General features: G+C 36.3%; 1 protein-coding gene across 1 annotated transcript in view; it reads right to left on the bottom strand.

Moving 5' to 3' along the window:
* Nucleotides 1-9285: 9285 nt before the first annotated feature.
* COBLL1 (cordon-bleu WH2 repeat protein like 1) overlaps nt 9286-14865 on the bottom strand; it is a 78814-nt gene continuing 73234 nt past the window's right edge. The window contains exons 12-13 of the mRNA XM_066322877.1: nt 14304-14486; nt 9286-11554 (exon numbers count right to left, since the gene is read on the bottom strand). Coding sequence (XP_066178974.1) covers nt 11468-11554; nt 14304-14486 — 270 coding nt within the window. The 3' untranslated portion in view covers nt 9286-11467. The remainder of the gene's footprint in view (nt 11555-14303; nt 14487-14865) is intronic.

Raw genomic sequence — 14865 nt, 5'->3', positions numbered from 1 at the left:
ACTGGACTTTGTGCAAGTCCCTTTACCAAATTCCAATTAACATTCCCAGCCTGCATGGCTTTATTTGGAGAAGGTATTTTTCAGTGTAGCTGGAGGTAGCCCTTTGCATTCAATCTAAATGTAACTACAGTTCAGCACTGGGTGAAGGGAGTTAATTCTTGCATGAGCTGAATTTTGCTTCATTGCAACTTGGATTCAGGCAAAAGCTGTTTGAATTTCCATGGGGAGTAAGAAAGGTATCTTTTAATATCTTTTATTATCACAGTCCTTTCAGAACATTTCTCCTTTTGTTTATTTGGAGAGAAAAATCTACCATTAAGTGATTTGTTAAAATATTAAAACCCTAGTTTGGCTGGCTCTCAAGCAAGAACGTAGGCTTCTATTATAACATATTGGGAGCTTTTAAACCAAAGCAATTCATAATAAATTTATTCAAATTGACACATTTCTGGTTATAATGTCTTCATTATTTCTTCAGAGTTATGAAACATGAATTATATCACTGTAACCACAACACTATTCAAGGAAATCTAATTTTCTGTGAAGTCTGTTTGAACAGTCATCATGTAGCTCAAGGCATACATTCAATTATTTTCTTCTACTGTTCCTTATATTGGTGTTATTCCAAAGGCTATAGTAATATTATAACCTCATTACATGTAATTCTAAAAAATATTCTTACTTGGCAGGTTCTAAAAATATATAGCAACATAAAAAATTAAAAATAATTACATCATTAAAATCTATTAAGCATACATTGAAGAGAAGTGCATTTCAGATTATTGTGTATATTTCAAATACTTTCTCTTTAAGCAGTACGTGCATTTTATCACCACAGCCAGCAAGTTAGCTATTCAATTTTATTCAATTCAGATTAAAACTGAATTAAATTAACATGGCATAGATCTCCTGAATCATGAGAACAATCATTTAAATGATCAACATAAACCAAAAAAGAACTTTTTAAAGCAAAATAAAAAGGTTCCCCGTAAGTATCTTTTCTCTACTGCATTTATTAAATTCTTGAATGAAGTGAATTATAATTAAAAGAAAAAAACACAAAAAACAAACAAATAAAAAAAACCCCTCTGATAGCCTCTTTTACAGTTTCTTAGGATGGAAAGATTTTTTTCCTCTCACTTTGCTGTCAGAAATGAAAGCCCAAGCCGCAATTATTAAAGGTCTGAATTTGCATTTTTCAGCAATCCAGGGAAATGAGAGCAGGTATTGTTATCATCATTATCAAGTTCTTTGTCTGTGGATACTCTAATGATGTTGCTGGTCAGCTGTTTGTTAGATGCCTTGCCATGAGATAATCTTATAGTAGATCAAAAAGAACAGCAAATTAAAATTATAGCTTTGTGAACTCATAGTTGTTAAATCCTCTATCAACTAAAATAACTGGATGTGGTGCCTAGTGCTAGAAGCTAACAAGAAAAACTTCTGAAGCTAAAAATAAATTAATGGATTTGCTGGTAGGATCTTGTCTACTAACACAGTCCTCTTTCCCTCTAGTCTTTTTTGTTAAGACAGCTGGACTAGACAACCTCACAGAACTAAAACTCCTCTCAGCCACAACTTCTCCAGTTTACTGTATTTGGAACAGGGATTTGAGGAGGAATATTAAAGTCAAAATGACCCTTTAAAGACCTTGTTGGCTTGAACTAACAGTGAAAAGGACTGAGAGAAGAGTCTTCAAGACCCCTTCTGGAGTAGTGGAAGGCAGTGTCTTCTCTGCCACAATCACAACAATTTAGGTGGCTCTTTGAGTAACTGAGCTGACAGAATAAAAGAGGCAAACTCAGCTTTATTCTATGAATGAATCTTTACAGATCTACTATGGAACCTGTCCAAAACCAGCTCAAGCAGACACCCCCAGAAACACTGTGTCAGAGTGTTATCTGCTGAAAGGTATCAGGGAAAGTGGAAGCCAAGAAGTTTACTGTTCCTAGAGAGGTTTGAAGTGTGCATGCTTTATTTCCATTTTCTCTTACAAAGCACCTTTATCTGTATTCTTTTTTTGCTATGATCAGATATACATGTATCTCCAGTTTCCATGTGGAGTCAGTCTGGAAAGGCGGAGTCCAGCACAGCATCCTTTGGTAAGTCTGGGCGCTGTTTAAATACCACTGCTGTAGTGGTTACTGTGGAAGACTTCAGTGGAGGGCTGCCACTGGCAGCTTTTTCCAGCCTTCACCACAGGGCCAACCAACAGCCCATTTTCAGTGTGCTACAATGTGGTACTGGGGAGATGAAGTGAGGCAGTAGGTCCTCATACCTAGGCGATGCTTTGGAAGTGAGGCAAAACTATATTCCTCTGCACAAGCAATCAAGACCACATTTGCTTCCTGGTCCTGCACAAGGTGGGAAAACAGCTGAAAAACAGTGTCTGCTTTTGGTGTAGGTTCCCTCACCATCTCTTTGTCTACCTGTGGCAGATGATGGCATGGTCACTCTTCAAAAGCTCTTGGTACACCTTGCTGCAAGGGAATCATGGATGTGCCAGAAGGGCCTTCCAAACACGAGAGATGCTGTGGTGTTAGGCATTGTGGAGAAGGCTTCTGAGTCTGCTGTGTAGATTTGGGCAAGATAATCTGACCTGAAAAGGTCTTCTGAATTGCTTGGCAGCAGTCAAATAGGGCAGGTGAAGTATTGCCATTGTTCCGAGATTTCAGGGGATTAATGCATTTCCACTGTCTGGTGGCTGCATAACTAAGGGAACAGAAACAATTTAACAGCTACTACAGTTTGTTTTCATACTAGGATTCCATTTCTCAGGGAGCAATAGTGAGAATATATCAAGTTGTTGACCCTTTGCAAGTGGGCTTCAAAATAAATTAATTGTTGCGTTAAAAAAAATGAATTTTATGTTTACATTGCAATTCGTCCCTGAAATGGAGGCTCAATTAGAGTTTCAATGATTTACTGAAGACATTTTAAACATAATGTCCAAACAATGCTACATAAATTAAACATGATGTAATTGAGTGTAACACTAAGTGGCTCATCACTGTTGATTCATGTGGAAATCACTGAAATTCTACGATCATTATGCATTCAGTATTAATGCAGATACCATACGTGCTTCCATAGGGATTCTAGTGTTACTCAGCATTCATTAAGTTTTAATGTACTATTAAAAAGGCATCAAAAGACCCATCTTAAAAACACTGCCACAAAGGTAGTTCAATTAAAGACAGTTAAAGCAGCATGTTTCACTTAAACATCACAATACAAAGTCAGGTAACAATGAATCAGCAGAAACAGTTCAGGAAAAAACAGTGTTTGATGGCAAGGCAGACTAGAGTGTTTGAACTAAAGGCAATACATTCACTCTGTTCCAGATTTCTGGACAGCTACTTGTATTTGTAGACAAAAGTACTTACCATTACTTAAGCTGAAATTATTGAACAAGTATATATCATATCCTTAAGGTTTTAAGTTCTTTTGTTCACTGGCCAGAGAACTGAAACCATCACCTGTGAATTGGGTGACCACATTGTGAATAAACAGGACTTCACAAGATTCTATTCAGCAATATTTAGATAAGAAGCAGGACACACAAACTTTTCTCAAACTTTGATCTTGTGCAGAATAGGCATATCCTGCAGGTGACTCGCTATAGCAAATAGCAAAAGGCGACAGATTTAAAAAATAGATGTGTCTAAGAGAGAAAAATCTTCTTCCCAAGATATTGACAGAAATAAAAAAAGGCATGCTCATACATACATATTTGTTTTGGCAAACCTTGATGACATATAATTGATAAAATGGCAGAAGTGTATAAGCCTCAAATGTCTATGGCAAAACTCCAGATGTTATATAAGGATATGAGTGGCACAGAGAGTATGAATGGGGATTGATGAGTTAATGTGTCTTTCAGGAAAAGCATTGGGGAAGATTAAATTAGGCTAGCAAGTAGAAATTTACAATAAAAAAAAAAATCGTTTTTCAGACAGTGTATCATTAAGTTACAGAACTCCATGTCACACAGCTATGTATCACTGTTCAAAATTTATGCAAGTCGAAAAAATAAGTTGCCAAGCCCTTGAACCAGACAATTTAAGACTATTAAATACATAGAAATAATCTTCACTTTGGCATTCTCAGAGCTAAAAATAGTTGAAGGTTTAGCATACTTGGGGGTAAGTATTACTTTGTGTATTTTATAATCTTATGCTTTTCCCTAAGCATATACTTGTGATCATAGTCAAAAGCCAGATAACCAGCTAAATAAACCTTTAGTTTGACCCAGAATAACTGTTATTCCTTTATGCTCTAAAGCTAGAGCAGCCTATTGCTTGAAGATACAATGATTAATCACTTGCATTCATGTAGCAACTTTTGTGTTGAAACATGGCTATGTCATCCTAATCAGTTTTCCTTTTTTTTTTTTTTAACTGAAGCAACCCCCTTTCTTTAATCTCTCTTGACAAGGTTTTTAAAGGTCTTGTTCTATTCTCTCACCCAAATTGCCTTCCACTGTTAGATAAGCAATCTAAAGAGTCAAATTTCAATCTAAAAATCTGCTGCTTTTAATATCTTTTCACTTGGAGATTTGTTTGATTCCTGCTTATGTTGTTCTTCCCCCTGATGATCAGGAAACTCACATTTCACATCACCTCCAAGTTATGTTTTTAAAGTAATGTAATAGTTACACAAGACACACCTACTTCCTTTTCTTGACAAAATGGTCTAGCAGACCCTTCCTTATGCCTTTCCAGCGTTTTATCTTTAGTTGGAAGCAAAGAATGTCTTTTATTTCTATTGAACTTCCAAGCACACCTAACAGTGTAAAGTTTTGGGGTTTTTTACTTCAGAATTTTTCTTTAAAAGAACACAACAGCAGAGAGAGTTTGAATACAATAAAAAAAATTAAAATCAGCATTTATAGGTAGAACCTTGCAGCCCATGTCCCCCAGACCTCCCTCTCTTGGGGTTCCTTTTCCTGAGGGACCAAGCCCTAGGTGAACTTGTTACAGAGAGCTTATGCCTGTGTCTCATGGTAGCTTCTGTTAAAGCTCTTAACAAAGCTCACAGTAGAGCTCAGGCTGAGGTTATACTGATGTGTAAGAGATGGTCAAAACATGCTTAAAGATCTGAGGCCAGCAGCAGCTCAACTGCCTTCTGACAATTCAAGAACCACCCCGGCACTAGTGGCTGCTTTTGAGAAGGGTTAACAGTATGCTAATACTTGACAGTGAGGCACCCACCTGTGCAGCTGCCTGGGTGCCCAGCTTGCTCCCAATTTAAGTCCTCTGCAATTTAAAAAGGAAGTTTTCTGCAATCCACTTCTTCAACCTTTGCTTCACCTCCTTGTTTCACTTAGGTGCTGAAGTTTAGAATTGCAGCAGCTTGGTGTTCATAGCACAGGGATTTCCTTTTTAGTACATGCACTTTGAAACTGCAGGTAGTCAAATACACTTCAGTTAGCAGAATGCAAGTGTTTAATTAGCTTTTAGCAATTGAAGCAATGGAATAGTGTCTGCTGATCAGACCAATCATGGTGTTTAACCAAAGGTGACCATTTGCAACTCCTGCATTCCATCTTCCCATTTCATTCAAGTATTTAATTTAGAAAACTGCAATCAGCTTAACTATTTAAAATACTATTTTTATTGCATTGTTGATAAATCAGAGCTATGTAAAGCCTTAGACAAATGTGGAATAAATTCATTTTTTCTTGCTTTGCCACTTCAGATTAAGCATGACTATAGCCTGTTAGATTGCAGTCTTACTGGCTTAGAATCACACAGGGGGAAAAAGGAAAAAGAGACATTAACAAACAGGCAGACAGACACACGTAGCTACGGGGAAATTACAAAATTCTGAGTCCAGCTACAATTTATTAAACATTTTTTAACTAGAAATATTGTAACCATTAGTAAGTACTCTAGTGGTTAATGTACACACCAGCACTAGCTCACTGAGGACACTAGCACTTGCAAACAGCCACTGCTGGCCAGATTTTAGCAGCTATTAGCTGTTCTGTGGACTTAACTCTCATTCAGCCCTGAGCTGATTGTCTGCTTCAATTCCTTTATACTCCTTTGGTTGTTCACCACCACATACAAAAGCCTAGTCTTTAATATTCACATTCCTTAAACTATTCTGTCAGTTGTGAAGATTTCCTTGGATGTCTGGTATTTTAGCATGTTCTTGTTGCTCTGGCTGGGCTGACATCAAACATAACAGGCAAAGCAAAGTCTGCCCTGTTTAGTATACTGAGAACAACTGGTAAAATAGATGAAGAGGCTAAAGAAAATTTATTCCATCATCCTGGAAGACTAGGAGTTTCTGAAGAATGCATTCTATTATTGTCTTAACAATGACTGCTTACATATCAGGTTTCTTATTTGTATCAACAGTGACTCAACTCTCAGTAAAAAGTGTACCAATTGTTCTGAGAATATTGACATGACTAAGGGTAAACTTAAGAATAAACTTTTCACCCCATCCCTAAAACTCCTGTTACAAGCATTGTTTGGGAATGCCCAGACACTCATGGAAACTAATGCTTTAGGAATCACCAAGCAGATATGTTGAAACAGAAGACAATTGTTCTTCACCCAGAACAGCTGCTATCAACTGAAAAGCTACTAAAAATACACTCACTGTACAATCACAAACTGGCAACAAGCAAACATCACTGGCATTTGTGTATAATGACACTGCTTTGTCATGGGCACAAGACTGTTCTCAGAGTTTGGGAAGTTCACAGAAGAATTAGCAACTTACATTCCAATTAAACTCTTCGGGATTCTTTTTTGGCACTAGAGTTCTATTTCAGTTGGGAATGATATAGCCCTTGTTATTTCCAGGTCCATACATGCACAATACTACTACTATGCTGAAATTTTCTAAAATTATGAGTGTCCTTTTTGGATAAATTTCTTTTTCCTTTTCCCAATGCTATTTTATTTCATTACTATATCAGCAAGTGTGGAACATGTTATCCAAGAAAAGCATCCAGATCAAAACCAGCAGAATTCTTTTTATCTCTACCTCATCCCTTCTTCTTCTCCCTCCTGTTATTTTTTTCTCTTAACTGTCTTGAATAATTTAGGAATAATTTAGTCCATTAACAGTTTTGGTGGTCTTTTCATGGTGATGGAGGGATGTGAGAAGAGAAGCGTTCATCTCCTCTTTCACTTAAACACTAGCTGTTGTACTGTTAGTGAATGTCAGGTTTAATACAGCTAAAAATGAGATAACTATACATCTCTTCCAAATGTGCTCCTTGAAGACATAAACCCACCAAAAAAGTAAACTGCTTGTGTTAATGAGTAGGAACAGATGACAAAAAGTAATGCAACTTTATGTACAATAGACTGCAGTAGACTCTTGACAAAGAGTTTCTGTGTTAGTTCCTATACTACATAGCTCTTTCAAGGAAGACAAAATGAAAATAAGTGTTTAAGTCTTTAACAACCATAGTTTCCCATACTTGCAAATTTCATGTCCTTTTAATAAGGACATCTTCCTTCTCACAAGGCTACCTCATCAGAAATTTCAAAGAAAAAAAATCCATCTGTGATTTTCAATTGGATTGTATAAAATATTCCCCCATAGAAGGGATGCTTTTCAATTAGAAGCTGTGAGGCATTTCTATTGATATTGCTACAGCTTTATCACCAAAATAGACTTCATAAGCAATCTGTCTACATGAAGTGATATTTCAGCTACACCATCAGCAGCCAAGCACTAACAGAACACCACAGCTCCAGACCATTCACAGTATCAACACTTTTGGGCCCGTGATTGCAACAGCTCTAGTCCAAACACACCATTTTGACTTCAGCCTCACACTAAGTTAACACAGACAAATTAAGACATGTTCCCTTCTACAAAAAGCTCTATTTATTTGGCTACCAACCCACCTGCTTAGTCATTTACATTTAGTCTTTTATCTTGCTGTAGTTGTCCTACACCTCATAGGATGCAGTCTTGCCAAGGATGTACACCCTACTTCTCAACAGTAGTTTTTCCTTGTTTCTATTTAACAGAAGTTAAATAGATTTCCTTGGAAATCTATTGGCAAACCTATTTCCTTGCAAACCTTTTGGCAACTTAAAATAGGATTCTAAGCAGGTCCAACTGAAAATGTTTGCTTTGGCTGGTAACAGCCAAACTACCTGTAATAAACAAAGTTAGAAGTATTAGGAGCTGTCATGTGTGATACCATCCTTTTTGGTCCATAGCCACATAATTTTCATGTCTTCCTTGGAGATCATCATGTTGTATGTTACAATTACAAGTTGTTGGAAAAACTAGGGCACTGATTACTGAATGTACATGCCAAATATGGAGACACTAAGTGGTCTAACATCTTGCAGCTGCCTGCAAGATGTTAGATGTTAGCATTACATAAGCTGTAATGCCTTACCTTGGCATTACAACCTTTTGTCACAAGTGTATTTCCAAAAGTTACCTGGTGATGCTGTCCCAGCAGAACTGCTCCCTTCTCCAGGTACATCTGTAGTCTTAATTTTATTCTTCTGTAGAATAAATTCAAAAATATATCATCTATAATTGCTAACAAGTTCGTTTTTACTACCTCCCTTTGCCTTTGCTAGCCCTCCTTAACTTGAAAGCCCCGGAGTCCGAACTATGCACTGTGCTATGCGGATATGTGCTGATTCTTCAAAGAACTGGTGCCAGCAGGTCATAATGCACCTTCGCTGGGGGCTGCTGTTTTGTCTGGACAATTACACTGACATTTCATTTACTTCAGTATCCTTGCTTTCATTCCCATTCATTTTGACTGTCATGCAAAAGCAAGGGGATTTTAAGAGATGAGAGCTATGGCCTAACTAGTTGCCTCCTGTTGGAGGACATCTGTGATACATGTGGTCCAAACTTCAGTATTCTTGGGTTCAAAAAATAGTCTGTTTACCCTGCATATAAGGTCTTCACAACAAAAATTATGCCTCAATAAAATGCTGTCTTGCTTGGGCTTGCAGTTACTAGAAATACTTACTTGTTAATTGAGCAGAAATGTTTTTGTGGTTGAATAATGAATAAACACATCAAGTTCATCAACAAGAGTTTCTCTAGTAGGCTTTAATAGAAGAGTTTAAGAAAAAAAGCATCTGTAGAAATACAATAGCAAGATTTAAAAATGTCTTACATACACATGTTGGAAAAAGGGAAAGACAAAGTTTTACTAAACAAAGTTGCTGGCTAGTAACAAAAAGTCTCATTGAAGAGTTTCACAGTACTATAGCATGTGTAGACATTTCAGTTAGTTACTAAGTTCAGTAACACAAAGAAGAAACCCTAAAATTCAAGCAAGGTGGTTTTAATCTCTGTTACATAGGATAGTATTTGTCTTCAAAAGCTCATATGAAAAGGCAGTTTATTTTTAGTATATGGGACTAAGAAACACACTGTAGTACAATTTTGCAGTCAAAACTAAAGAACAAAGTATAGTTATTTGAACTTTCCCCAAAACAAGAAATCAGATTTTGTTGGTGTTTGAAAAAGTGAAACATCATATATATTTGTATTAGCACAGATGGAGATTAAAATAATTTTATGAAATAATTTTGGTCACCTTGGCAGAGAATACCAACATTTGAAGAAAAACCTGTAACCCTGCCAGACCCAATGCATAAGGAAGAGACTCTTTTCACAATGCAGTCCCTTCTCTGGCAGTTACAGATCAGCATGGTGTATAGGAATGCCTAAAACACAGGCTTCACAACGAGCAGACTAGAATCCAGACATCAAGTTACAATTTTCAAATCTGTCCCTGAAGACACAGTGAAATCTAGAATGTATCCCCCAGTTAGAAACTAGAAAAGCTCTTATATCTTTTATTTCACTATTTTCAAGTGAAGGTTGAAACTTTCTTTTGCAGTCAGACACTGCAACAGATCTTTTGAACTACCATGTGACTCCCCCCATGCTCGGAATGAACTCTTGATTGGAGGCAAGAACAAGGAGGAGATGGAAGTGGTAACACACATTGACAAGAGACTAAGATACAGGAGAGAAAACAGGAGAGAACAACAATGAAAAAGTGTTCATCAGATCTCATTATGAACCTTTATTTCCTAAAACATTCCTTAAAGGTTTTCAGCATTAAGTTAACACCGTAACTTGTAATCGGTAATTGACTCGGTACTAGGAAAGTAATTAGACCTCTTTGAGATTATTGCACAAAAACCTGGCAGCAAACAATTTGAAAATGCACATATAGATCAGTTTCTAAAACTGAGTTACATAATGTTTCCAAAGTACAAAATATATATATTGTTCAAGAATAGAAACTAAATACAATTGCTTAATTTTAAATCAAGTCCAGCATGAAAATATTTTAATGTCAAATACCCCAGGACTTGCTGCATGCATCCATAATGTAGCCATTTCATCATGAGTGTGACCATATTTCCATCCCCTCCCCAAAATGTATAATCTTGACAAGAAACTCAAAATAGATAAAATATAACATGAAACATTTTCTTTTAATATATATTCCCATTTTGGCAGTTAATGCTTAATCTATAAATAGATGCTCTCTAACATAAGCATGATTTATGTGTTTTTGTGCTGTTTTAGGATTAAAATATTTTATATTAATAAGTCCAAAGCAGTGCATTTTTTAGTTATACTACTAGTGAAAAATATATTCTACTTCATTAAGTATCAAAACTGGAATTTGCTTTTTATTAATGACTATATGTTGTTGACGACATAAAAATATAATTAGTTCACAAAAAACATTGCTTATCTGAGTGCTAGGTAAACACTATATAGATATTTAAAGACTAGTTGAGAAACATCATGTAGTGCTACTGTTAAGAAACGGTTTCGAGTAGTACAAAAGTTTCCAATAATTTATGTCCTGATTTTTTTCTCTGTGTGTGCTACCAGGAAAAAAAAATTACAGAAGGGTAAAGAGAAAAAAAATAAAAATACATATCCCAATTACTCTCTGCTAAAGGAATAAAAGCATCTCTTTTTTAGACAGAAACAAAGTATTGCATTGAATTAAGATTTCCACTAATTACAATTAATAAAGTAATACGGAGGCAGCATGTGGTTGATTTAAGTTCATACAATCTGTTAAAGTAATACACAATCAAAAATTAATGATTTGATCAAAAACTTTTAGGTCGCTTCCAATCTGTAATTTCAGCATAGTGCTACAATATTGGTCAGTCTTGAAGGCTAAAATCAAGAAACTTCAATTCTCATTCTGTCATAAGCAAAGCTCACCTACACCTCGTCTTAAATTTTTTTAGCAGCATAGTCAGCTTTATAAAGAGAAAAAGGCAAAATATTACTATAATTTACATATTCTAAATCTTTTCAAGGCATCAAAAGACCCAGCTTGAAATTGTTATAACCGTTGACAAAAAATATATTAACATATAGTTGCATTTACACTTTCAAAAATTTGTAGTTAGTATTAAGTTGGCCTATGAAGCAGTAGTAAAGTGCAAAATATTTGGTATAATATCTAGGGATTAGCCTTAGCTTCTGTGGAATACAAAGGATTAAGCCTGGCTCTTCCATTGACAGCTATGGTGTTTGATGGAGGACCAACCTGGAGGGAGGGTGGGGGAAAAAAAAAAAAGAAAAAAAAAAGATTAATGAAATGTTAAACTAAATATCCAGATTTTTATCTCTCAAATATGTTACAGAGTGTTACTTCATTTAGTGTTTTTCTCATTGCAATGGAAGACCTATATGATTTCTTAACTAAGCATACATTCTACAGAAGTGGAAACAAAAGACATTACTGAAAAACATATTTTATCCTAGATATTTCATCTATAGCTAAAAATTTCATATATAGCTATTCAAAAGCCCCGTAATTTTTAGCACTTCTCCATACCTGGTTGCAAAGAAGTATTTGAAAAACATCACTATACCAAACATTTTTATTAAATATTGAACAGACCTGATTTCTTACTAATCTTCTAACAGTTCTTTATACCACGGTCATGTTTCTTTTATCAGAAGAAACTATAACTTTTAGCACAGATAGCCAAAGCCTGATTTTCAGTGGTACTGCATAACCCAAGAGCTCCAGCTGGAGTTAATGGGAGCTGTAGATGCTCCACAGCCATGAGAACCACATACCACAGCACACAGTTTACTAAACACAATGAAAACATTCTCAAGAGAAAAATCGTTAAAAAGAAACCTCACTTGACCCATTTTAGGTTAGTAATTACTGAGGGCCCTATTGAACAGGAAAGACCAGCAACACAAAAGGCCACAGATCTCAGCACTGCATATTGACAACATATTAAGTAAAACAGAGGGTGAAAAAAATTTTAAAACTTGGCAAGTGACGCCAGGATTTTATTTTTTAAATGTCTCTCAGAGCTGCAAGAAGAGAGAATACGGTAAGAGGTAAAAAGAGAACCAAGCACCTGACAGATATCTCTCTCATTATTTAAAATGGATCAGATTATTACTCTTTTTCCTGACTGCAGCACGATACTGGAAGCTATGAGGTGTATGCATTCTACAAGTCCTCTCAATTCTCAGAAGCACTTTTGGGTGCAAATAACTTACTTACAAATAACTGATACAAAATGCTTCCTTTCCCTGCCCTACTACTACCAGTTCTCCATGTTAAAATGAGTCCATGTTTTTTATTAAATTTGCTATAGGCCAAAAAAATCTCTTTCTGCTGTCAGACATACATACCTGTACCACAGCATATGCACTCAGAGTGAAAAGAACAGCATGTACAATTTTATGCTTGGCAAAACTTCAGTGAGTTCTTCATTGCATTTTGTTTGTGTTCCAGGGGTTTTTTTAAGCCTGGTTCACATTTCTGTGCTGCAGACTGCTTTTCTTTATGGTTACAGCTTCTTCATTATTATAATTTCTTCTCAAAATGTACAACCTTTTCATCACCCTAGTCTCAACATATAATTTACTGACAAAGAACATCTCCCACCCACAGAAGAGAAAGGGAGAGAAAAATCAATTTCAGTCATAATCTCTCTCCCCTTCCCCATGCCATTCTTGTACTTAGACTGATAAAGACTATATGGGTCAACTCTACACTAAGACCATTTTTATTTTAAAAAAGTCAATAAATAAATGAAGTGCCATGGTACTCAGAATAGAATTATGCACTAGAAGAAAAAAAAAATTAAAAATATATGCAAAAAAAATCCAAACCCTATTTCTGTTAGAACAGATTTTACCTCTAACAGATTCTGAGCAATACAGCATTTTCTTAAACGTAACCTGGTTTTAATGATTAATGGCATGTAGTTAGAAGCATTCTACAGTGTATTATATGCCATTTTTACTGACTAGAGATCAAACTCTACTTGAGCCTGCTTGCAACTTTTCCAGGAAACTCAGTCTTCCTGTTCACTCTAGAAAGGATAGGAGATTCACAAGCCTCAGAGAGGCAGCTGCACTACTACACTGAAACAAAAACCTATGAAATGGAATGTTCCACTATCTGACCATTCACTGCAAGATTTTGACCCGAGGGAATCAAAGACTTCCATAAAACAAACAACCAAAAATGTCCCTTATATCCACCTTCCACACATCATTAGTTTCTTTCAAGTGGAAAAGGAAAGAAAAACAAAAAACTACTGAATTTCTTTGACCTTCTGCAATGAAAAATGATCCCTCAAAACAGAATGCAAAATACTAATGTGAGGTCAAGAAAACTTTGTGAGACTATGATTGTCTGGTTGCAAACTTAAAGCAGTGCAGATTTTAGAAATGGAGACTATTTCACTCAATGAGAGATATGTAGGTTAATTTTAGGAGAGAACAATTTTAACCAGAGGGGGTAGGGGAAGATGTCTCTTTCAGGACTGTTGACAGAACATTGAGAAATAGCTTAGTTATGATGCCTAACAGATTAAGGACCTAATAAAGTCTAATATAGAGGAAAGTAATCTTCAGAACTGTGTGTTATCTGCCTGCAAAAGGTTGCAGACATTTCAGGTCTAGAACAAAGCTGTTCAGCAGGTTTCTAAAGCCATACCACTTCAAACCATGTAAACACAAGTCAGATTTTACACACGAGATATTTCACTGATCATCTAGAGATTTCTATTTCATTTCAGGGAGATTTTGATTACATTTGTAGTGTATGAAAATACAGACATTTGAAACTCTGTGGGGGTATTCACCAGTTCATTTCACAAAACTGACCCTCCTCCCCAGCTCCCTTCCCATTGTTAAGAGACCTCCTGGCAGCAGTTTGTGCCAAAAGTAACTGCTTTTAGAATCAGGCATCAGTATGGTAATTTTGAAGGAAGTACCATGAGTTCCTTGTTTTGGATGCAATGATGAAAACTCACCCTTTTCAATTTGGCAGCAGCTTCTCCAGAGCGGATTGCAGCCAGCAAGCTCTGGTGGATCTGTTCGGGGTCAGCGCGCGGGAGCGTCATCGCGGTTTGTCTCTTAGTGACAGGGCGTGGGTGGTCAGGGGAAGCACCTGACGGTGCCTGACTCTTCTGCTCACTATGCACATGGCTGCCTTTCTATAAAGGGAGGAAGTGGAAGGAAAAGAAGCCAAAAACTTTTAATCTGAATTAGTTATAAATGGAAATCTGAGTCAACCTGGCACAAGGTTGCATAGCAAACTGCTGCCATTCTAGTGTTTGCTTGGTTCAAGATTTCTGAGATCAGCCACATTTCCAGCACAGCACAGTTTTCTCTCTCAAGTAATTATGCCAGCAAAACTTTTTATCTCCATTCAAGTGTGCTTGTGGCATGACCACTTGAAGGCAAATGGATCACACCACTCAGAATTAAATTTAAGAAACCAACACACAGAACTATAAAGAACAGATGATAAGCACTCCAAACATAAAAATAAGTATTATACAAGGTAAGCGACTATTTAATATACAGTTCTTT

The sequence above is a fragment of the Sylvia atricapilla genome, chromosome 7 (genome assembly GCF_009819655.1).
Source record: "Sylvia atricapilla isolate bSylAtr1 chromosome 7, bSylAtr1.pri, whole genome shotgun sequence".
Taxonomy (NCBI): domain Eukaryota; kingdom Metazoa; phylum Chordata; class Aves; order Passeriformes; family Sylviidae; genus Sylvia; species Sylvia atricapilla.
This window is presented reverse-complemented; position numbering and strand designations above follow the sequence as displayed.